General features: G+C 40.5%; 1 protein-coding gene across 3 annotated transcripts in view; it reads left to right on the forward strand.

Annotated features, from left to right (window-relative positions):
* Positions 1-26,299, forward strand: part of slit2 (slit homolog 2 (Drosophila)) — a 489,173-nt gene that overhangs the window by 414,881 nt on the left and 47,993 nt on the right. For all 3 annotated transcript variants that reach the window (XM_041182754.1, XM_041182765.1, XM_041182773.1), the window contains 7 exons: positions 319-390; positions 589-660; positions 3,611-3,682; positions 5,742-5,905; positions 7,068-7,192; positions 19,448-19,545; positions 23,440-23,579. In XM_041182754.1, the coding sequence (XP_041038688.1) occupies positions 319-390; positions 589-660; positions 3,611-3,682; positions 5,742-5,905; positions 7,068-7,192; positions 19,448-19,545; positions 23,440-23,579 (743 nt within the window). The remainder of the gene's footprint in view (positions 1-318; positions 391-588; positions 661-3,610; positions 3,683-5,741; positions 5,906-7,067; positions 7,193-19,447; positions 19,546-23,439; positions 23,580-26,299) is intronic.

Genomic DNA, 26,299 nt, shown 5'->3' on the forward strand with positions numbered 1-26,299 from the left:
CAAAGACAGGAGCTTTGCTTGGGTAACATGGTTGCATTGTGGGAATACATGCTAATTTGCACAATTGGTTGTAACTTAAAGAACAACGTGCGTAGTTTATTTGCAAACCAAGCTTTGTTCCAAATCCTGATGGCCATGCTGTGGTGCACTGGATGCCTTAGACATCTTTTAGGCCGCAAGCCTTCAAATTTGGTAGTATCTGAAGCTACAATGCATCAGGTGCTCACTATTCCATAATAGGCCCCTTTTGTGTTTTTGTGGATCACATAGGTGCCCTTTTATATCATCTGTTCTAATTATGCTCACTGTGTTTTCCAGTGATTTAAGTAACAACAGGATCAGTACATTGTACAACCAGACCTTCAGCAACATGACGGAACTCCTGACCTTGTAAGTATAATATTTACTTGCCACTAAACCAGGACCCCTGTTGGTTGTAGAAAAACTGATTACACTGGCTATATCAAACTCCATTGCAGGTTTTTACAATAGAAAATTATTTGACCCTACCTGTGGCATATGATTGTTTATCTGCTTCTGTTTATGAACTGCCATATTTCATCTAACATGACATTTTTATTTTTACAGAATTCTTAGTTATAACCGGCTCAGGTGTATCCCAGTTCGAACATTCGATGGTTTGAAGTCCCTGCGCTTATTGTAAGTATGGGAGTAGATCAGATGGCTCCTATGGCCATTAATTTAAATGATGCAGCTAACTTTTACCATCATTTATGAAGTTTTGGGATTTCTCAGCCCCTTCCCTCATACCAATTAATGCTGTAACTTCAGTTGTCTTTTTACTGGATTTGTGCCATGCTAGTGTAACCAGACACCCCCCTGCACCCCCACCCCCCAAACAACCTCACCCCCTCCTCCCACACCGCACTGAGAAAACTGCTGACCGCTGATAATTGTGAATCTAGCAATTTTAGATGACAACAGCCAACGGTTACAGGAGATCAGTGCATTAGGAGCCATTGGCACTAGCACAGCACAAAACCAATATAAAGGCAGTTTTCTCCATCTCTGCCTGACTTTCAACTGGAAATGTGTTTAAAATTCCACTGTCAGGCCACCTACCTGAGTAGGCCATGGCCATTCCCAAATTATGGGGACTGGGGTTATTTTCATACTTAATATACAGACAGACCATGTTGCAGCGAGGAATAATCGGGTGTAAGATCGACTTTCCACCTGATCCAGAGAACTTCCAACCCAGCGAGTTAGATTATCCCAATAAATGAGTGGACAGAGTTTCAAGAGGTACTGTAAAGAGATACCCTGAGTAAAGTAGATGTAGACCCAGGGGCTCGATCAGTGCAGTGGATTTGAAATAAAATCAGAAAATGCTGGAAATACTCAGCTGGTCTACCAGCGTCTGTGGAAAGAAACAAAGTTAATTGTTTTGCACATTAACATTGGGCAGAATTTTCCGTTCCCATTGGTGTTGGGCGTGTTTGGTGGTGTGTGCAGCCAATAAGGCGAGAAGGCCAAAAATCGGTTTCACAATGTCATGAAACCAGTTTGCAATCATCCGCTCCACCCGTCAATGGCGAGCTGCATTTCCCACCGTTAGACTGCGGGAACCTCATTGTAATACATCTGCATATCATTATAAGCCCAGCTCGCCGGAATCATCCCTGCCATGCTGGATCATCCAAACATGTTGATGTGATTGCACACCAACTTGACGTGCACCTGGCGAGCTGCAGTTTGCACGGGATTTCGAAGTTTATTTGCCTACTTTGCTTCGGGTAGCACTCACAGTCGTCAAGGCCAGGCTTCACAGGCATCACCACATCACTTTTAGGGGAGCTCACAAGCAGGTCTCTACCTTTCAGACCAGCCATAAGATGGGGGTGGCTTTTCAATGGCTGCATGGCTAGGGCTTGCTTGGGGAAGGGGGAGAAATGGCCTCAGGCAAGGGAAGGGGCTGCAGGGTGAGGGCTGTACTGGGGAAGGGGGATATCAGAGGGTTTGGGGCAGGGGGGCATAAGTTGATCTGTGCAAGTGACCTCAAGATGGTGAGGGGTGAGGAGGTAGTCTCCAGAGGAGACCAGGCCAAATGGAGATGTGAGAGTGTGTGGGAGAGTGAGTGGTGATGTTCCTTGAGCTGGCAGTGAGTGAGATGCTAGTGAATGTGTGATGGGCTTTGGTGTTTGAGTTTACAGTGATGAGATGGTTGCCTTAACCTGGTGGTATGAAAAAGATCATTCATCTTCTGTATGCATTGGATTGCCAACCTCTTCTGTGCAGCATTGGCACTGATTACCACTGCCATCGCCTCCCAAGCCAGAATGGTAACGTGCCTGCCCCTTCTGTGGTCAGAGCCAGGGTAGAGGACATCATGCTGGGCCTCTATGGCATCCAAAAGGCCCTCGAGAGACGTGTCACTAAACTGGGGGGCTGCAGGCTTCTTGCCTTTTGGGGCCATGTCTTCTTTGCAACAGTCCTGGGTTGAGAGGTGTGCATGCAGCTGCACTTTAAATGTGGTGCCCGGCGTGATGAAGCAGTGAAGTGACGGCATGGCGGGCGAATCGGAACCCCCACCATCGAAATGGTGTGTTTCCCGGGAATGCATGACTCATGAGGCAGAATTGGGACGAAACGGCATGAAAATCTGTCATTGCGACTGTTGAGTTAAAATGTCATTTTGCCTGCCTGCTACCGCACTTAATGCAAATCTGGGACAATTCCACCCATCGTTTCTCCCTCCACAGGTGCTCACACCCCTGCTGAGCATGTCCAGCATTTTCTGTTTTTATTTCAAATTTTCAGCATCCACAGTATTTTGCTTTAGGATCATTGAATTTGAAAGTTGAATTTGGTGACAATGGATTTGGTAATGTCCCAGTATGGGAATACCGCCTGCTCATGGCTGAAATGTGACAAAAATCCTGTTTATTTTTTATTTGCAGTCATGCAGGTCTGGTGAAAAATCAGGGCCTGGAAAATTTGTTCACACTGCCAGAACTTAGTGCTGTAATGCAGATTTTATTTTTCTCCAATTATGATTGCGTTGAAAAGGAGAAATGCTGATTCATGTTCAGACACTTTTATGAGGCAATCTTTTTTAGTTTGCAACATGTGAAACCATTGTCCATAGATGGCTTGCAGTGTTTATATTCCAAAATCAGCACTCTTCCAGTGGCAGAATTGCTATCATAAAAAATGGAGCACACTGGGGCAATTTTAACCCAATCTTAACCAACAAGCTCATTGGAAACTGGGGAGTTTGGGCACTAAGCTGGTTTTACAATTCATACAACTTTACTCGACATTGAAGTCAATGGCAAGTCATATTGGGCAGAGTAGAAAGCCAGAGTTACACCCCATGTCATGGATTTCCCACACTGCAAATTAAGTTTAAATTAACCGAATGACTGTGATTTGTATGAAAAAGCCAGATTTAGAAGTGTAAACACGGGAGCCATTGTACCAACAGTGGTCTCCCACAGTCCAAACTAAGACGAACACCAGTTGTTAAATGTTTGACAGCATTCAAACCTGTAACTAATACTTAAGATTTAATTGTTTGAGAAGCTGAGTAGAATTGTGCAGGTCTCTGGTAGATCGCATTCATTGTTTATTATAAACTATTTTCCAGGTCTTTGCATGGAAATGACATCTCAGCTATTCCTGAAGGAGCATTTAATGACCTTTCATCACTGTCACATTTGTAAGTCAAAACGTCATTAATATCCAGTATTTTTCTGTTCTGGGTTTGAAGCAGTAAGAATTTCCCTGCTGTTTTGATTAGAACATCTTCAACTAAGCTGCACTCTAAAACAGAAAGTTGATGAAACTCAAAGCAGGGAACAACCTGATAGGTGTACACTTTTCCTTAGGAAGAAAAAATGGTTCTGGCAGTCTTACAAGTTAATATGTTATTTCCTTTAGCGCAGAAAGTTGTAATATTAAGATTTATATTGCTGAACCAAATTACCCAGATAATATTTTGCATTGAATGAATTGATTCCCTTGTCTATTATGAATTTAGATTGAATGGAGCCATACAGCTATGAAATGCAATGAAACGGAATCTGAAACCGTTTTCTTGTTATTTCTTCAATTCAAGATAATGTAGAGGTGAAATTGCTTTTTGGTGGTCACATTAAACAGATGATAATGAACCGGCAGCCTGCTTTATATCCAGCTTGATTTTTGATCCAATGTCTTCAATATTGAGGTTGTTTCCTGAAGCTGGGGAATCTAGAGCGTACAGGCACAATCTCAGTATAAGGGGCTGATCATTTAGGACTGAGATGATGAGAAATTTCCTCACTCAAAGGGCTGTGCATCTTTGGAATTCTCCACCCCAGAGGATTGTGGATTGAATATATCATTGAATATATTTAAGGCTGAGACAGACAGATCTTTGGGTGCTCGGGGAATCAGAGCTTATGGGGAGTGAACGAGAAAGTGCAGTTGAGGTAGATGATCAGCCATGATCGTTTTGAATGGCAGGCAGGCTCAAGGGGCAATGTGGTCTAACCCTGCTCCTATTTGTTATGTTTTTATGTTCTCTTCAGAAAATTGGGTGCTGTTTAAAACAAGATGCTGATCTGCTGTTGACAGTTTTGTGCTACCCCAAAGTCTGATCACACTCCTTACGTGTTATGAATGCACACAGTTAGACATGTTAAAGGGTGTTTAAATGTGTAACAAAAATACATTGCAGGGTGTCTCTTAATACTATAGCAGCTGTAGAAGAAATGTTCTCGAGAGAACATGCATTCATAAAATTGGACTATTGTTGCCAGGTCGGTAGTTTGATATCTGAGACTGCCATGCTTAATCTGTGCAGTACACTGATTGGGTCACACCTTGAGTACACTCCTGTTAAAGTTTAGAAATCTGAGGATCTGCTGCTTTAAAAGAAGGTCAATGAAGAAGAGCATTCTAGAGATAAATGAAAAGTGTAACTGTAATATAAAATGCTAATTTGGGGCATAGTTTCAAGAAAATAACAATGCCATTATACAAGGAATATCAGTGCCCATTATTGAAAAGTAAGTCAAACTGGTTTCAATGAAGGATGAGTTACATTGGGACAAATAGCCCCATTTGTACTTACTTTTCTGATCTTTTATGTCAGTGGGCTAGAGTTTGCAATGGCACTTGCTGCTGACCTTGAAGAAGGCTGACTACAAAGATATCGTGATCTCTATGGCACAGGTTTTCCCTTTCAATTCAAAGGGATTTTCAGACATCCAGCAACAGTGATGTCACCAAGCAGCTAATCGCACCACAGTGTTCTCACAGCTAACCTGGAAGTTAAAAACCATTGAACAATGTGTATCATAATAGAGAAATTTGACGTTCGGCAAATGTAAAATTACCCTTTCAGGATAAATGAAGCTGTTTAGCAATAATAAGAACTTAGCACATCATTAAAAACCCTATTGCACCACATTCAACTAGGTGCAAATTTTTCAGAGGTTTCTACAGAAATACTAAGAGCATAAAAGAGCAAGTTCTTGTCAGCTCAATTGTTTCTAATTGATTATATTCTGAGGGACTTCAATAGCTCAGCTTTGGAGAAGAATAAAATCATTGACAGCAACTTTTTAGATTTCCATGTTTAACTATGCATGTACAGACTTCAGAAGTTACTGTGAGTTTCAGAGGAGTAATGATGTTGAATGCTGACAATTTTGGCATCATTACATTCACAAACTCTGGGACAATATTCTGATGCACAGAAAAGCAATGAAAGAATTTTCTTGTCTTTCCAGAGCCCTTGGTGCAAACCCCCTGTACTGTGACTGTAACATGCAGTGGTTATCTGACTGGGTAAAGTCGGGCTACAAAGAGCCAGGCATAGCTCGCTGTGCTGGACCTGGTGACATGACAGACAAGCTATTGCTCACCACTCCTTCCAAGAAATTTGAATGTCAAGGTAATTCCACCAATTGGATTTGAGTACTAGATTGAGTGTACATCAAAAATGTCCTTGTATTGGAGTGAAAAGATTAAACCAGAATTTGCAAGTGTGGATTATCTGTCAGATTGACTCCTGTGCACTGATTGACTAATAACTATTTGGTTGTGGTTGACTGGTTACATTTATAAACTGGAGCCTTGAGTTTAACTTTCTGATGAAGCTTTTATATAATTGGCCTTTTTCTTTGGTTGCATGCAATCTAACACTTTTTAATTTTTCACTTGTGACCTTTGACAACCTATGCCCTGCCAATAGAGATTCCAGGGCCTTGCGGTTTTCTGGTGCCAGGTAAGAAGCTGACCTGCCCCTGGCAATAATGGATGGTGTTGAACACAGACCTTCTGTCTTTCCTTAAATGTGATCCCAAGAAAACAGCTAATCCCTCAGACAGACTTGTTTCCTTAGATAACCGGTGTCCATTTGGTGTGAATATACAGTTTATGCATTGTCAGTCCAACTTCTGACCTTAAATCTATAGTGCATGATTTTGAGCCTAAATTAAAAGATGAGTGTGAAATAAATGTTTGTCGTCTTTGAATGTTGAATTATCTTTATTGCACTTTTTAAATATTATTGTTGATAAAGAGTATATTCCACATTTAGTATAATATCCTCTCCTAACCAAAAATCTTACTGTGGTGTGATGATGTATTTTTGTCAATGCTAATTTGTTCATTTGCATCTTTAAAATTTAAGCAAGAATGTTTCCTGCAGCAAACTTGCATGCTAAATAAGAAGGGTTTTGTTAAAGTATCTTCAATGAGGTTAATTTTTGTTTACTTAGTTTAGAACTGGAGCCCTGATCTTTTTGTACCATTGCTGATTACTGAGCTCATCTGAAGTTCAGGCATTTATTTGCAGTTGTTTATTTCTACCTAATATTATTTATCAGACATTCAGGGATTTTAGATCATTTCGGATTATGAGTGTTACAATACTTTTTGTGATACTGAAGTATTCATTTTGCAAAAGGGCTATGAAGAAGACAAATAATGAGCAACAGTAGTCAACCACAAAATAAAAAATCTTGTGATTTTTTTGTGAATGTAATGTCTTCTCTTTTTTGCAGTTACCCTCCAGGCATTGCTTGACTTACACAAGTATTTTACTTTTTAAGGTCCCATTGACATCAACATTTTAGCCAAGTGTAACCCTTGTCTTTCTAATCCATGTAAAAATGATGGCACCTGCAACAATGACCCAGTGGATTTCTACAGGTGCACGTGTCCTTATGGGTTTAAGGTATGTTCCAATTTTGCCAGAATAATAACAGTTCCAGCTCTGATATATCATAAGTAAGTCATCATGCCCATGGGGGTAGGAAGAGTAGGTTACTGTCACTGCGTTCCATGTAAGATTTAACTTGTACATTCTTAATGCTTTGACAGATTCAGGCTCAGGATTTGGTTGTTCATCATCTTGTATGCTGCATATAAAATATTGGATGATGAATGACTAATGTTCATCTTTCTGAATTGTCGCTCATGTGCATGCATGTCCTAGACCAAGCAGTGACTTCACATACGTTGTTATTTTAGTGAGAAACATTTATTCCATCAAGTCTACTTTTCCTAACATACCACAGACTATTTGACCTGTCGTATCACTTCCCTAGTCTACTTAACCTCTTGCAGGTTTCAAGAAGAAAAAGCTCATCAAATTTCTCCCTGAAGATAGTTTATCCAGATATTGGTTCAACATTACATATATTACATTACAAACGAGGAACAGAAGTAGACCATTCTGCCCCTCAAGTCTGCCCTGCCATTTAATAAGGGCATGGCTGATCTGATAGTAACCTCAAATTTGCATCCTGCCTACCCTCAATAACCTATCACTCTTTTGCTTACAAACAATCTATCCATCTCTGCCTTAAAAATATTCAAAGACTCTGCTTCCATCGCCTTTTCAGGAAGAATGTCCCAAAGACTCACAACCCTCTGAGTGAAAAAAAGTCACTCTCCGTTTTAAATGGGTGACTCCTTATTTTTAAACAGTGACCCCTGGTTCTAGATTTTCCCACAAGTGGAAACATCTTCTCCACTTCCACCCTATCAAGGCCCCTCAGGAGCTTATACGTTTCAATCAAATCGCCGCTTACTCTTCTAAACTCCAACAGATACAAGCCTAGCCTGTCCAACCTTTCCTCATAAGACAACTCGCCCATTCCAGGTGTTAGCCTGGTAAACCTTCTCTGAACTGCTTCCAACGCATTTACATCCTTCCATATATAAGGTGAACTAATACTGTATACAGTACTCCCAATGTAGTCTCACAAGTGCTGTGTATAACTGAAGCATAACCTTCCTACTTTTGTATTCAATTCCCCTCGCAATAAATGATAACATTCTATTAGCTTTCCCTTGGTCACCAGGACTGAAATAATTAAATTCCATAGAGAATCTATATCCCATTCTTCACCAGATATTTGTCCAGCTGTTTCTGCTTTTAACTCAAGTAACATCTACGATTCAATTGGGATCAAAAGTCTCATTACAAGCTTGTTAATTTTATACTTGCCATTTGTCCTGGGAATATGTGATTTAAATTAAAGGTAACTACTTAAATTCATGTTAACCATGGTTTACAAAATATTAAAGACACCGATCGTGTCTCTTCGTTTCTCAAGTGGGAATTAATTTTAATGGATGGAAAATCACAAGCTGCAGGCCCACATTCCCCAACCTGCAATCTTTGCTTGGAGAGGTTGATCACGGAGTCAGCCACATGATTTTGTAACAAAGCAAGGATGTTATTTTGAATGAAAAATTGGTATTGTTGAATCAGGATGAGTAAATTACATTGGCAAAAAGACTGTTGACAAGGAAAGGCAACAACATCACAGTTTACAAGAAAATAACCTGTAGAGCGCCAAAGTTCTTAGAGCATTCTGCCAGTCTAACTTTGGTGGGAGACCATGGCAACATCCTGCAAAATGGCAACAATCCAATTGCACAAGGGTCTGGGGCTGGATCTTGCACTCCCCCACCAGGCCATGCAGAAAATATGCCTAGCCACCCGAAGGAATGAAAATTTAAAGAAAAAAATGCTCCAGAGGGCCAATATGACCATGGCAGGGATTTAGCTGGAGGCTTGGCAATTCCCATTATCCTAGGCAGGCATTGGCATTCTGGCATTCAAAGGCAGGCAGGTTCCAGAGATGTGCCCGAACTAGTGCTTGTACACATTTGATCCATACTCACAATCTTGCACTGATCCAATAAATTCTGTCAAGGAACCACTGGATGCGATCCTGGCTTAAATTTAAGATTTCACCCATGGAATTTAGCACCCATGCATTTGCAATATAATGTACACACACGATATAATTTTCAGTAATATAGTGGGTGACAGGGGAACAAAACTGGCTGCCTGCCATTGGTGATGCATAGCAGTTTGTTGCTGGAGAAAAGCATGAGTGTGTATTATCGAGGAGACAGCTCTGAACATCAGCTAATTACTGTTCTATGTTGTCACACAGATGGTATCATCCCCTGGTATTTCATTTGTTCTGCCAGGTCAAGTAAGCCTGCTGGATTAACCCGACAAATCGTTGGCAGCTGACAGCTGTCTATCCTCCTGATAGAATATGAAATAATATATTGCTAGAGTGATAGTTGATAGTAATTTTAAAACGGAAGAGTGACAGTTGTTAGCAATTGTAAGACTGAATTTCAGGTCTAGCCTTCAAAGTGTATGTTACCCCATGAGATTTTTAGTTCTGCAGTGTGCTCTGCTGTGTTCAGGAGGATAACAATCTGTATTCAAAATTCTTGTTTGTGGACACACAAAAGCTTTCCATACTTATTTCCTAAGGCTTACTTTAAAACTTTTGCATCCTTGGGCATTTTCCTTTACCAACTCTTTGGAAGTTGGATGGTCTTTATATTTTATTGTTACAATTAATTTGTACTTTGAGTGGAATTTTCTTGCAGTGATTGGTGGAGACTTGTGTACAAAATTATGAGGGGAATAGATAGAGTGGACAAGATAAAATTGTTTCCCTTGATGGAGAATTTAAGAACCAGGGGACACAGATTCAAGATAAGTGGCAGAGGTGTAGGGGGGACATGAGGAAGAACATTGTTATGCAGAGGGTAATGGGTGTCTGGAATTCGCTGCCCAAGTTGGTGGTAGAGGCAGAAACTCCAAACTCTTTTAAAAAGTACCTGGATCTGTACTTAAAATGCTGTAAACTGCAAGGCTACGGGCCGGGTGCAGGAAGGTGGGATTAGAAAGGGCATCTGGGTGTCCTCAGGCTGGCATGGACAAGATGGGCCGAATGGCCTCCTTCTGTGCTGTATCTTTTCTATGGTTCTATGGTTTTTTCTATGGTTAAGGGGATATAAATCAAGACTGCCTACTTTCACCTCTAAAGAAACATCCAACTCCATCCCCTGTTGGATTTCTCATTATCTTTCCAACTGTTCGGTTGGCAGGCGGGTGAAGATTTTTTTGAAGCCTCGTCCATGGGTGGGGTGATGTTTCCAACAGGAATTAAAAATAAAATAAAAATGTTTAAATCTCATTTACAACATGTCCCTGCTCTTTTGACAGAGTCACATGTGGGGACATGTTCTTATTAGTTTTTTAAATCTTTATTTGTACTGTTATAAATCTTCAGCTCCCTGAGGCAGCTCTGTGCCTTCAGGGAGCTTTCAGTATGCACAGCCATGTGCATGCACAAACTCCCACGCTCACCCTCCTCCTGCCCCCATCCCGCCAGCGCTCAGCTTTGCTGTGCACAATTCATGCTGGCTGGCTGCTAGTTGGCCAGCCAACGTGAAATTGCTGTCGGGGCCCAATCACAGGTAGCAGTCAGTTTTGCGATCGCTCCTGGGCCCATCTGCTGCGCTCGTGCAATGAGATAAAAACCCTCTCCCTTAGCTCTACCTTACATAAAATCTGTCATCAAAAAGCTCCACCAATCATGTCCAATCCCACATGATGTTCTGGTCACCTATTAACTTGATCTTTGCCAACCTTCAGTGATTTTCTGTCCCTCAGCAACATCCTCATTTTCAAACCTTTGCATGGCCTCAACTCGCCCAAACACAGAATCCTTTTCCAGCCCTGTACCCCTTCATGTATTTCCAGTCTGTCAGCTCAGTTCACCATGCATCTCACCCAGTACCAAAGCCTTCCTTTGATCTCAGTCCCACTCGGTAGAACTATCTCCCCAAAACTTTCTACCTTTCTTTATTTTTATTGTTTCAGAAGCTTGAAAACTACTTATTAACTTCTAATCACCTCAGCTAAAGTTTCCTACTGCATCTGTGGTTCCAACGCCAAATGTGAAGCACTTTAGGAAATTTTGTTATAATGGTTCAGAATTTACTGTCAAAATAATGGTGAGGATAATGACATTCACCCTTATTCATGCCTAGATGCCTAAATCAAGAAGCAAATGTGAGTTCAAATGTGGAAATCATAAGGTTGCTGTCCATGGAGCACTGGTCCACCATTAGCTTCATGAAAAACAGCATCTTGTTGTCTGGCGCAACATTCAAATGTATTGAATGTCATAAGGTTGCTGTATTTGTGTGGTAGATACAAACTAAATTCACCGCAGAGGAATCCAAGAGCTCTTATAACAATGTGCTAATGTGTTAACGATGTGCTTGGGAGGAGACGGTGGCCTAATGGTAATGTTACTGGACTAATAATCCAGAGGCCCTGCGTAATACTCTGGGGGCAAGCGTTCAAATCCCACCATGGCACCTGGTGGAATTTCAATTCAATCATTAAAAAAACCTGGAATTGACAGCAAGTCTCAGTAACCGTGACCATGAGCAGGATTTTTAGGTGGACCTGCGGGCACGATCGGCGGGCCCTAGAGCAACCGGAGGACAGACCTCCGCCCACGATCAGCCCCCAAAACATGCACTGAAATGCTCAGCGCTGACTGGGTCAGGGTGGGAGGAAGGCAGGGAACTGCCTGAGGGAGCTGAAAAAAATTAAAACCAATACATAAAGATTTTATAATCTGGAAAAAAATGTCCACACATCAGAATCAGCCAGCTGAACATAAACATGATGAAAATTCTGTCCACGCCTTTTTATTTTTTTTAATTTAATATCGGAAACATCATCCCAGCCCTAGAGTGAGGTTTCATCAAAAATACAAAGTCCGCCTGGCGGATTCGCCCATCCGTCAATTGAAAGATTAGATGGACCACGAAAAATCAGGGACAATTGCAACTTTAATGGGCTTAATTGCCCTCTTAATTGCTGGCGGGCACTCTAAAGCCGGAAGCGTGCCCACCAACTGAAATATCGCATGACCGCGGCAGGACACTCACATAATGGGCAGGATTTTACCGTTGGCGAGCGGGGGCAGGGCCTGCTCACCGACACCTAAAATGACCCGGGATGACATTGGGCGGAACCCCCGATGTCATCCCGCCCCATTTAAATTTTCAGGAAGGCTTGAGGCCATTGACAGGATCAATTAAGCAATTAAAGGACCTGCCTGTCCAACCTTAAGGTTAGCAGGCAGGCCAGGAGTCCCGGCAGCAACTAGAAAAAACATGAAACTTCATCCAGCGGCATCATGAGGTTTCATATAGGGCTTTAAAAATTGTATCAAGGTTGTTATGGAAATTATGAACATTTCCCAACTCATGTGACATTGTCGCATGAGGGGACATGTAAGGGATTTTTCTTTTCTCTATTTTTAATATTTTTAAAAGTCAAGGCGATCTCCCTGAGGCTCCACTTAGCCTCAGGGAGATGAGTGCGCTCTTCCGTGTGCATGCGCAAAAGAGCGCACTCTCAATTTTAGCGATTCCCCCTGCCCGCACAGGCAGTGCATAGCGCTTCCCGGTGGATGTCACGCTGGGCGTGCCTTAATTGGCCTGCCCACATAAAATGGCGGCACAGCCCCGATCGCTGGCTTTCCTTTCTTGTCTTTTTTGTCTCTCTCACTCTCCTAACCTTTCTTTCCCTCTTTTTATTTCTATTTTGGTAACTGAATTGACACTGAGTTCATCCACTCTAATTTGCATTTCTTTCTCATTGTTCTTCAGTTTCTAATTTCACAATCCTTCAATCTGATTAGTTAAGGAAATGGACAGTTGCTTGCTTTGTTCACTCAGGTCCCAGGAACCCAGTTTCCCTCACTGCAGCATCATCAGCTCTCATCTCCAGCAACTCGCCAAACCAACAGTTTAAAATCCATACATGCAAGGGCAAGTCCACCTCATGGCAGATACCATTAGATACTCTGCTACAGCAGATTAGAGCCAAGTACAGTTACTATACAAATGAATGTCACTGTTATAAAAGCAAAATACTGCAGATGCTGGAAATCTGAAACAAAAACAAATAGCTGGAAAAATTCAGCAGGTCTGACAGCATCTGCAGAGAGGAATCCAGTTAACATTTCAAGTCCATATGACTCTTCATCAGAACTAAGGACAAATAGAAATGAGGTGAAATATAAGCTTTGTTACCTTACGCATTGCAGGATCTTTCCTCCAATCAGTCAAAGTCGAAGCAATAGGTTTAGACTTTTTTTTTTGCTTGCCAATTCAATGTGTTTGATTATTTACCTAAATTGAACTCCACTGATTTCCTGGATACTAGAGATGAAGGGTTGGATAGGGGCCTGTATGGAGCCTGTGAAAAAAATGGGCTCCCTAGGGTCAACAGCTTTTTCTTGTTTTCAAGTTTAAGCTTTTACCTGGCATTTGCTGCTATATTGGCCCTTTGCCTAAGTTTCTCAAGGAAAAACAAATAGGTCAGTTGATCTCCTAGGGTGGTAGTCACAGATTTATATGGACTAGACTTTTGTCTCTTCCTATTGTTGCTGCTGGGCAGTACAGAAATGGGTTGTTCTTGGGCTTACTCATGCTCTTGTCCTGTTTACTCCCCATGCCTCCTAACTCTTTGCTCCTTTCTAATTCCTGGTCGATTTCTCACCTATATGATTATTATTTTAGTTAATATATCTGCCTCTCCATTCCAACTTGATTTGCTAGACAGTGATATTTCTCCTGGCCTAGTTGGTATGTTATTGTTCTTTCCATTTATTACCCTCAACCATGGACTTTCACAGAATCACAGAATCTCACAGTGCAGAAGAGGCCCTTTGGCCCATTGAGTCTGCACCGGCACATCTTTAGAAACATCTTAGCTTTAAGGTTTCAGTTGGACAGTTTGCGTAGGAACTGGGGACACCGGAGGAATCATTTCTGTAGTTTGAGTATACATTGGAACTCTAGCTGCATGTTGACTGCTTGGAATTGTAGTCTCACTGGGCATGCACGACGGAGCATATGAGGAGGCCTCTGAGGTTGAGCAGTCAGCTAGATAGGTAAAGCGGAATTTTGTACAATGAGGTTGCTGACTCATGGAATAGCAATTAGGCAATGAGAGAATCATGGAGATGTAAACACTTAATTACTTGAGGAGAAACATTGCCTTGCTTGATATAGGTGACAGATTCAATGTCAGTTGTGTAGACCAGATATTCTAAATATATATACCTATCAAGAATCATTTGCACCCTGTGATCTAATGACAGGAAGTATATTGACAACGGGGTAGATGGGAAGCTTCCACTACCTCCCCTACTGCCTGTGGTGAAGTGTTTAAATAGTGCAAACAAGTTGCATAAATTCAGCATAGAACTGGGGTTTAAATGAAACAAATTTCCTTACAACAAAACCGTGGCTAGAATTGAGTTTGAGTGCTCAGCAATAGGCTTTTGAGCAATAACTAGCAGGCTAGCATCTTATGGATTATTCTGATACTTATACCAATAGGTTCACGTATCAATTATAACAAATGGTTTCATTAAAATGCCCTCTTCAATTATTTAAAGTGTAACACTTGATTATGCCTGGATTAATTACCTTATATTCGACACATGGTTGGACAACATAATCTTCAAGCAGGGATACATTGAGACTAAAAACATCTTTATAAGCCTTAGACTTGGATTTTCACTGCTGAGATGGTTAGCTCAAGTCAGGAAATTTACTGGTTCACCGCACCCACCGTGGTAGAAAGATCCAAGAATGGTGGGACCTTCGTATTTTGGTGGGGGGAAGTGGGATAGAGTCAGTCCCGCTTGCCTCCAGAAGCAGAGTGTAGGCAGCCACAGGGTGAGGGGTGAATGCCAAAACGGTCTGGTTCAAACGCCTGCTTTGGTTGTCTGGGACTTGTGACGATTTAGGCCCTATAGCCCTCATCCCCCACACCCGCACCCATTCCCCATGGCCCCTTATAGTCCCCATGCCAACTCATGCCAACTTATGGCCCTTCCATGCCCATTCACCCGGTGTACACTATGGCTGGAATTTTCCATCCCAGTTGGCATCGGGCGTTATGGCAGGCGTGAGCAGACGATATGGTAGGAAAGCCAAAAATGGGTTTCACGCCGTCATGAAACCAGTATGTGATCGTCCATTCCACCCTTCAGTGGTGGGTCGCATTTCCCACCGCCGGATGTTGGGAATGTCAATTTAATACATGTAGATATCATTTTAGCCCTGCTCACCGGAATTGTCCGCCCACGTCAAATTTACCACCCATGTTAGTAGGAAAACAAATCAGCTCAGAACATGCCTTGACAAGTGTGAAGTGCAGAAATCAGGACTTACAGTTAAGGCCTTGCTCAAATCGTGGAATTCCGAGAAGCAGAAGATGCTGGAGCCCTACAGCTACTGGACCCTGGGGGAAAGCGTGCATTGCACGCTGGGTGGGTTTATATGGACATAGCTCCACCATGAAGTAGCTCACAGAAGGTGGAAGGTGACTGTTTGATGTGTGGAACCTGCTTCGGGACATCAAAGTCTTGGCCATGTCTGCTATGGGTGATCATCGAGGGGGTGAGGAGGAAGGTTCAGCTGTGAATGAGAGAAGAAGATGTACCAGGGTGGGGAAGGAATGAGGTTGGGAGGGGGAGAATGATGGTGTTAGGGGAGTGAGGTGGGGGGACTGGGGAAATTATGATGTCGGGGGAAGTGAGGTTGGGAGAAGGGAGGGAATATGGGGGAGGAGGGTAACGAGGGGGAATTCTGCAACTGAGGAGGCAGGTGTAAGTTTGGAGGAGGGAAGGAGTTTGGAGGAGGGAAGGAGTAAGGATGAAGGGAATCATACAGTAATACAATGGGGCTACTCAAAATGTTTCATACTTGAATAATGCCTCAATCTTTACCCATCTTAGTGTAACTTCTCAAGGTCATGAAGGCTCGGCTTAGCATGCCTTAATTTTCCAGACTGGCTTCAGAACCATAATTTTACAATTCTCATAATATTCAGTTAGTATTTCTAAAATCAAGTTCTACTTATGAAACATAAATCATTACATACTTTTTGTTATATTACAGGTTATATTACCAGCCTATACAAATACATCTATTAATTAATTGCTTATTCTTCAACTGTATCAACATTGAGGCTCGCTATTTATCCACTGGTTGGTTTCCAATAATGCAGTAATTGGTTAATTTTTAAAATGTCTCCTCACCATGGCTTCTGACCACATTAGTTTACTATATTAAATAACGTCTTGAATCAGACTACAAAATGGTCAAGTCACACTAAAATTATTGATTTTAAAAAAACGAGCACCATTCAGCCCCTCGACCCTGATCCCATTCCATAAGATCATGGCTGATTTAATTTGGCCTTAACTCCACTTTCCTGCCTGCCTGCCATAACCCTTGACTCCTTTGTCAATCAAAAATCTGCTAAACTCAGCCTTGAACATATTCAATGACCCAGGCTCCACTGCTCTCTGTGGAAGAGAATTCCAAATACTAATGACCCTCTGGCAGAAGAAATTCCTCTTCATCTCTGTTTTAAGTGGGAGACCCCTTATATTTAAACCGTGCCCCCTGGTTCTGGATTTTCCCATGAGAGGAAACATCTACTCAGCATCTACCCTGTCCAGCCCCCTCAGAATCTTATGTTTCACTAAGATCACCTCTCAATCTTCTAAACTCCCATGAGTATGGGCCCAACCTGCTCAGCCTTTCCTCATAAGACAAACTCCTTATCCCAGGGATCAGCCTAATGAACCTTCTCTGAGCTCCTTCCATTAGAAGTCTGTCCATTGTTACAACCAGGTGAAAAGGGGTGAACTGAGTCCCCTCTATTCAGCCTCCTTCGTTGGTCACAACAAAGATTTAAGTTTCTTTTTCATGAGGATATGGCTTTTCCAAATCCAAATAATTTAACTATTTAAGCTGTGAGCGATGAGGAGCCAATCAAACAAGGTTTTCTTAAAGAAAGAGCAAATATATTAACCACTAAACCTGTGGAAAACTAAACACACACACATATACACACATGTTATCAGAATTAAGGGAAGTTAGAGTCCAATAAAACAAAGTTAAAAAAAAAACAGTTAAGTATCCTTTGATTGTCCTTGAGGCATAGACTTTTAAACATTGCATCTGTTTTGGATTAGCTGGTTCCATGAATAAGGTCAGATGTAGAAGATGTTGCAATTATTACGAGATCTCAGTTCACTGGTAGATTACTAGTAACATTGGCTTCAGCGCTGGATAATATACTTGTTCCAAAAGAAAGAGAGGGAGAGAGTCCAGCTTTCAGTCTTCTTCCTCTACTGAAAGCTTTCTTGTAATCTCTCTCTCTGCAGTGGCTGCAGTCTGACCTTGAAATATTGCATCCATTGTGTATTTCCAAGAGGGTTTGGATGGGTCTGTCTGTGGCAGCCATTCTTTCAATAACTAGCACTTTGCATTTTAATATCTCTTCCTTAAACTGTTCTGAGTTTCAATGGGTCTCTGAATTATAGAGAACGTCTCTCTCTTTGTTTGTTTTTCACCTTCACCTTGAAATGTGGCCTTGCATTTTTAATAGTTTTTTCTGTCTCATTTCAAATTGCAAAATTTCCAGTCAGCTGAAAGTTTGAAAGTCTCATTTTCAAAAATAAAAGGACATAGCCTCATGACACTCTCCTTAAGTAAGATGACCAAAACTGTACATAGTAGTCTAGATGTTGTCTCAGTAATGCCTGCACAGGTGTAGCAGGACTTCCCTAATTTATACTCCATCCTACTTGCAATAAAGGCTAACATTCAGTTTGCCTTCCTACTTACTTGCTGTACCTTCATACTAACATTTTGTGATTCATGTACAAGAACACCCAGGTCCCTCTGTACTACAACATTCTGTAATCTCTCTCCATTTTAGTAACATTCTGTTTTACTATTTTTCCTGCCAAAGTGGACAACCTCACATTTTCCCACAATATACACCATCTGCCAGTTTTTTGCCCACTCACTTAATCTATCTATATCCCTTTGCAGACTCTTTGTATCCTGCTCACGCCTCCCTTTCCTAGCTATTTTATATCATCAGCAAATTTGGCTACAATGCAATCGCCTTTTTTCCCACCCACTACCACGCTTAGTCTAAATCTGGGACAATTCCACCCTATGTGCAGAACAAATGAGACATATAGTAACAATGACATATGTAGAATTGCTCAGAAAGAAAACACCCATTCACAAATCTTCCTTTGAAAAATAATACTGCTCCTACGAACCTATAAAAGTGTCAATCAAACAGACCATTAAAGTATCGATAACAGAGCTTCAAACACTTCAGACTTATTAATCTTGAGCAAATAATCATTGAGACATTGACAAAAGAAATCACAAAAAGAAATACTTAAAGATATAAATCAAGAAAAGCCAATAGTTCTCTCCAGCTGTCAAAACAGAACCCCACTTAAATAAGCCTTTTATGAGTCTAGAGTCTCAGTGTTCAGTCTCAAGCAGTGTACAAGCCCACTGGTATGTGGACATGCCCTGGTACTTATGAACCAAACTCCCCATTATAAGCAAATAGTTGCACTGCCTTGTGCATACATCAAGAGCATTCAAGGCTAAGGGAGTAAACCTGACAAAAATTTGGAATGGAGCCCAAATGCAGACTGATGTCTAAATATGTCATCTTTCTGGCCACTCCTGCAACAAGCTGGTGCCAAACATTGTTCTTTGAATTCCTTTGAACTCAGTGAGGAGGTTGAGAAGGGGACCCTAACATTTGAGCAGCCCAGGGTTTCCACAAATTTTGTTCAGGAGCCCTGGAGAGGATACTCCAGTTTCACTACATAGCATAGCACAACACAGGAGACAGCAGTTACGAGTTAACATAAAGTTAACCACCATGACACAACCCATTGTCTTACGAGATGGAAGGCTTCCAGTGAATTAGTTTTAATTTTATTTGCAATAAAAATATTTTGAAGTCATCAGCACAGCAGACAGAGCAGCTACTTTGGAAATCTGGCGGCAAAATTGAATTAGACTGCTGCTCCCATATCCACTCCTCTAATGACTGTTTATGTTGGATTGTTGTTCCTGGTCTATCATATCCACTGATGCAATGACTATTTAAGTTAGAACCTTGCCTCCATTCCTGTAGTAACTATTGGGCTGTTGTTCCCAGTTTTATATGCCCAGTCATACAAAGACAGTGTAATTAACTGCTCTGTGTTCTGTTACTCCACAGGGACAAGACTGTGATGTGCCCATTCATGCCTGTGTAAACAGCCCATGCAAAAATAGTGGAACTTGCCACCTTAAGGAGGGGGAAAAGGATGGTTTCTGGTTTGTATATTTTGATTTATGTTTATCTTATCATAAATGCTGATGAGAATGTTGCAAAATTCCAGCATTTACTAATCAACATTGTAAATAGACCCTTTAATTTACTTTAACTGAGGAATCTGGTGACTCTCAGAGGAAAAGGTAAACTTTAAACATTAATAAAATATTTGTGTAGAGCTAAAAAATGCATGTTTTTTTTAATGTCTCAGGAGTGCTACAAGCTTTGATATAATAATACCAAATGTATGCATATACATATATATCTTGCACTTGCTGAAGAAGCAGAAAAAAGGAGAAATTCTATGCAGGTAGAATTTAATTACAGACCAAAGAGATGAACAAAGGAATATTTTATCTCCACGAAAAGCAACTTAAAAGCCATAAAAGTGAGCTTTAATTTACGAATCTGCAAAAGAGATGTGAAACAAAAAGGAGGACTGATGAGATATTTGTGCGATAAAACAGAAAACTAAAGACATTATTTCAGACCACTGCTCTAACCTGATAATCACCTTCTCAACATTATTGCTTTTGAATATTCCTAAAGTTTTGGTCTAATATAAAAATAAAATATTATACTTTTTGGCAAATAAGATAAATTGGATATAGAGGAGCAAATTAAAAATATTTTTATTCTAACATTTTTGGAAGTGTTTAACTGTTTAACCATTACCAGATTTTGTGTGTGCCATTAATCAATTGAAGATTCAGATCTCTGTCCTCCAGTACCGATTCATTTTCGTTGATTTTTGAAGACAGGACACAGAGAAGAACATTTTAGTTATTAACTAATGAATAATTATAAAATTGCACTGTGTGCATTTGGGTTGATTATCCACTGGAGTTATAGCGAGAAGCTGTGTCACTCCAGTAGATGTGGGCTGCAAAATGCTTCAGAACTTGCTTCAGAATTTGCTTCACCAACTTTACATTGTTCCTGCTGCCTTCACTGCTCCACGAGAGGTGATGAGTCATTTACTAGGCCTTTGCCCTTAGGTAGATGGACATGTTAAAATAATATGAAAATGTCCAAAATTCATGACCATGGATGCATATGTAAAATTAAACTGCCTAGCAATTGTGTAGGCACTAAATATGATAAAAATATTGAATAATTATATTCAAGTTGATAACAAAGGTACTGTCAGCAGCACTACTCCATTGGTCATGGAAGCCAGGAAACCCGTGAAAGATATTGAAATAACTCTGTGGCTGGGAAGTACATCTCTGTGACCAAGAGGAGGTCCACCACACTAAAGAAGGGATCCAATTTCCCCTACAGTGAAATATCTGTGCACAGTGCAAGTGATGGTCACTGCTTAGCCTGAGTGCAACCACTCCTTAATCAAATTTAATTTTCAGTGGTTTTAAGCCATTTGTTTACCTGATGGCTCTGCACAGGGTGCATGCTCACAGTTGAAGAGTGCAATGACATGCAGTATTCTTTAGCAAATGTGTTCTGCCACGGTTGGTTGCAAATTGATAGAATGTTATTGCAGTGAAACAGAAAATGAGAAAGTCATTCTCAAACTGCTACATCAGAGCAGATAAATATCCTCTGAGCTTTACAGATAAATAAAAGCTTAAAATGAGTGCAGCTACATGCTCATAAATTATGAAGCAGTGCTCTCTATTAGCGTAGTTTAATAATTTCACATGAGAATGGCAATTAATTCATCAATGTTGTTAAGTATATGTGCAGCTTCATACTTGCATACATCATTAAGATAATAAAGATCTTTTTTATTCCTGTGGAAAGAAAAATCAACTACAGTTTTTGCAGCAGGATGTTTTTATGTAGCTATTGATTTGTGTGCAGTTATTTCATTACCAATACTAAATGTGCCAAACTATTTAATGAGTTGTTCTGCTAGAAAGAGTGAAAATTTACATTAAGATGTATTTTCAATTAAGGGCTTGTCCTACTGAGGAATAGGTTTGTCTTATCTTCTGTAATGCTAAATGGTGCTTACAGGCGAGATTTACAACAGTCCTATTTATTTGATTCCAGTAAAACAGTAGGGTAGGTTTTTCAATTGGTTATACTTGAATAACAGGTGTTCAGTGGACATAACTGATCAAAATAACTGATCAAACATAGGTTGTATGGTCAACTTATTTGCATGGGTTTATACCATCTCATGCACATTGGCATGTGTATACCTGGCAAAGACTTTTGTGGAATTGATTACACTGGGTAAGCAGATAGCCAGTTGTAAATCTGTAGCATCTGCTGAAAGGGCATACACGCTTAAGTATAGGACAGGAGTAGGAACTCTATGGCACAAGGTCTGCACCTTCATCACCATTCTGCCTGAGATTAATTAAATCAGCATAAGCTTAAAATTGGAGCTTGTGCCTCCTCTTTATGGTTCAGTTGCAGTTACTTTAGCAAGTGAATCACTGGTGAATGCCAAGCCTTGTTTGGTTATTGTTTGAACATCTTTCCCAGTAAAGGTGAGAAGCCCTCCTTTCAGTTGCTTTGGACTGGAACTTTCTCTGCTGTGCTGTCTGAAATTGTGCAGAATAAGGAGGGAAATTGGAGTGGGAAGCGTGCCTGAATTTTCCACCCTCCGCCCTCACCTTCCCCCCCATACCCAACTGCAGATTACACAATCCCCAATCCCCTGCCACGTGTAAATGATGGTGAGTAAATGCGGCCCTGTTTCCTGTCTAATATGCCTCATTTCACTTCTGCCATTGCTGAGCCTCAAGACCATTAGAGGTTGTGGTAGGCCCTGTCAAGGTAGTGGAAGATTTGCGGAATCTTCTATTGATGGGAGAGGATCCAGTGCTGGGCACCACTCTATCACATCTTGTGGGAAATCAGCTCATGAGAAACCTTCACTGAGTTTAAAACAAAATAACTTTGGTGATGTTAGAGTGGTGATTAGAGCTCCCTCTGCGGTGCTGAAACTATCTCCAAGGAGAATTCAAACTTACAGCTTTTTTTGGCAAGGCTTCTGCTATAAAACCAGTTGCCCTGAACGTGTGACCTATGATAAACTGACATCTGTGTTTCCCTATGGGGAAGTGATTGACCTTTACTTGGCTCTTCTTCAAAGTTGCATGGGTCATGGATATAAATCGATGTCCCACCATTTTGTGATGTAGTGCTTTGATGTGGGGCAGCATGCTACCCACCAAACATCCTGAAACAGCTTTAATTAAATAGTAAATGCTGGTTATATTATTGGAGGCACTAGTTTGGACGAGTTGCTGATCCTGGCAGTGCAGGGAAAATACACTAATTTAAATTAGGTAAGAAAATAGATTCCCTAAGGCATTGTGAATAACCCACAATATCCGTACCTCACTCCCTCATTCAGTAACTCCTCTGAGTCAGTTCTTACCTATGATATTAGCAGCACTCACTTTTTAAAATATAGTAGCCAAATTTCAATAGAAAGACAAGAAAAGTCTTATACCAATTTCAATTTTTTGTCAAGGCAATCGCATCAAATAGAACCTCAGAAACTGATGGAATGGGTCCCTGATAGGAAAGCCATATGAAATGTCAAGCTTAAGTGATGGGATGGTTAAAGGTAGACCTAAATCAAGACATCATGGAGGGTAGAGGGGAGAGCAAAATGGTGAAATTCTATGATATCTGTAACCAGCCAGGTGACAGGCTGACTGACTGATGGTTAGACACCCCCTTTAAAAGGTCAGGTCAAGGATTGACACAGTCTTGAAGTGAAGTCACTTACCTGTGTCTACATTAACTGGATGACCATTAATCTGGAAGACTTATTAATGTAGTAAAGTGAGTGCACAGAAAATATTAATATGCACAAGCCTTCCTGCTTAATTCAAACAGCTTTGAGCTGTTTTGCACTTACTTTCCATTTAGTACTTTTGCATGTTTGAATGTCAGTTGTCCTGTTCCCTCAGGTGCTCATGTGCTGATGGTTTTGAAGGTGAGGTCTGCGCAATAAATATTGATGACTGTGAGGACAATGATTGTGAAAATAACTCCACCTGCATTGATGGGATCAATAACTACACTTGCCTCTGTCCACCTGAATATACAGGTAAGGGAATTAGGAGGTGGTGGCAATCTTATTATTACCAAAACTAACAATATATGCATATTAAAGAGACAAGAGTGAGATTATCTGCTTCTTTTGGTGTGAAAAATGTAATGAGAAAGTCTTCAGCATTTCTTCTTCTGTTCAGTAACAAATTATACTAAAATGAGCCAGCATCTTCCTTGTTTAAATGTGGACTGCTTGTTGTGCAATAAGAAGTTTTTAAATGGCTACTTTTTAATATTTTTCCTCACATTTTTGCACTCTGATTTTCTCCCCTTACCTATTCTTTCCTGAAGGCACTGACTCATGCCGGGATATGGTTCCACAAACTGTGGCAACCCTCCATTAATTCAACCACTGGATATTCTTCATGTGAGGCCAGTTGTAGCAGCTTTGTCTATCACCACCCCAGCTGAGATCAACTAATTTAACCTAGACCAGAGATTTAACCTAGAACATTCCTAGACTGTGTAACACACTTAAAACACAGAATGGAACATGTGTGTATGCCAGAAAATTATGTATTAGTTTGTAAAATAACATGAATGCAGTAAAACTTACATCTAAAATTATTATTTGCAATGCTAACATGTGAATGTAAAACGTTCCTTTTAGGATAATAGACAAAGTGTTCAGACACTGATATTGCAAACGGTAATTTCTAGATTTTAAATTCCTAAGTGTTGAGGTATTTGACAGATGATTAAACCTGAAGGTAATAATTTTACATTGTGTGGTATTTTCTTTTGAATGTACTTTAAAATCTTTTGTAAGCTGTGTCCTAGTTCCTTGTTCCATTTGTATTCTGCCTGCTTTGTTGTTTGAATAGGAACTTATTAAAACTGGCATCAGTCTAACAAGTAGTAGTTTGGGAAAGAAATGTTGCAATTTAGTCCATTGGTTTACCACTGCAACGTAAGTTTTTTTTAACATGATTTTATAGAGCCAGAGCCATCTGGAGAGTTGAGAGACAGATGTCTGGATGGCTTCCACCACTGAAGATGCACAGTACGAAATAATCCGATAAAGTAAAGGATGATGCCAACAAACTAGGTAGTTGTGCCACATGCACTAATCGCAAACAAAAACAGAGGAACAAAGGCTTTACTGTCAGGACTCTGCGTTGCTTTGTTCCACTGTGTATTTTCTTTGGAATGCTGTGATCCAGTTTCCTATAAGCACAAGAAACCTACCACAGATTTATGGCGGATTGATAGGGAATAGAGTTGACAGTATGCATGATATGAAATGCTGCCTGCTTTATTTCACAGTAGAGCATTCCCAAAGGTGTGCTTAGTGATGGAAATTTTCAGATTTGCCCCAATTTCAGGTGTTTAAAGTCAGGATTTCAGTTTTGTATTCTACACTGGAATAATAAAAATGTTTTATTGCATACAATGCACCAAATGAAACAGTAAATTGGAACTGAGCAGTGTTGAGATACATCTTTTTCTACATTAGCAGTTATGTTACTTCCAGATTTGTCTTAAATATTCATTCATGCAGGTCTATTGTAGCTATTGAAGCTATTGTAAATTTTGCTGAAAAGCAAGACATGTTGCCAAAGCTTCTTAACCTGCACTAATTGGTAGAAATGCAAAAATACCAAATTTTAAAAGATCTCAACAATTTATACTACAGGAGAAAAGGATGCTGGTTGGTTGGCAAATCGACTCTGATTGGCTGAGAAGTTGCCATGAAGAAAGCAATGGGGAACTCAAGGTTCCCCAAGCTCCTGGATAATTCAAAAAAAATGTATTATTTTTATTAGCAGAGAAAAAAGTCCCTGTGTATGAATGTATGTCACTTCTAGCAAACATAAATGAGCCACATTACGAGCTCAGCTGATTATCTTAGATTTTTTGTGTGTATAACTGTTAGTGCACTCAGGATTGTCCTGAAATTGCTATCCAAGCACGGAATAGCATCTAACAGTAGACTTGTTATTTTGGTTTTTGCAAGTGCAGGCTGGTTGAGGTCTGTACTCTGCCTATTACGAACAACTGATGGAACGTGCTGTTCAATCAACATAATCCTTCAGTTGTTCATAATGGGCAGAGTACAGACTGTATTCGACCAGCCTGCACTTGCAAAACCCAAAACAAGAAGTCTGCTGTTGGGTATGATTCCGCGATTAGGCAGCATTTGTTGAACAATCCTGAGTGCGCTAATAGCCGCACTAGCCACCAACTTAAGATAATGAATCAAACTCAATGTAAGCTCATTAAAGTTTGACAGAAGTTGCATACATACATACTCAATCAAAAGTTCAAGACTTCAACCCTCTTTGAATTATCCAGGAGCGTGGGGAGTCTCTAGTTCTCCATTGCTTCCTCCAGGGCAATGCCTCAACTAATCAGAGTCCATTTGCCAACCAATCAATATGCTTTTCTCTTGTAATATAAACTGTTGTAATCATTTGCAATTTGGCATTCTTGTGTTTGTCCTGATGCATGCAAGATAAAAAGCTTTGGCAACAGGTCTCCTTTCGGCAATTATTTAATTTCTATACTACCAAGCAATTATTTTAAATCTCTGGTGCAAATACATTCAATTATGATAAAATTCAAAGTTTTCATACCAATGCTATATTAAAATGCATAATCCAGCAGTGGATCCTCCTGAGATTGTAACTGCAGTTACCCATGACACCCTCCACACTGGTCCCAGGCCCTGGAGCCAAAAATTCAAGGCACTCTTGGACCATTTCTGCCATAAAT

Source organism: Carcharodon carcharias, chromosome 1, assembly GCF_017639515.1.
Source record: "Carcharodon carcharias isolate sCarCar2 chromosome 1, sCarCar2.pri, whole genome shotgun sequence".
In the NCBI taxonomy this organism is placed as follows: domain Eukaryota; kingdom Metazoa; phylum Chordata; class Chondrichthyes; order Lamniformes; family Lamnidae; genus Carcharodon; species Carcharodon carcharias.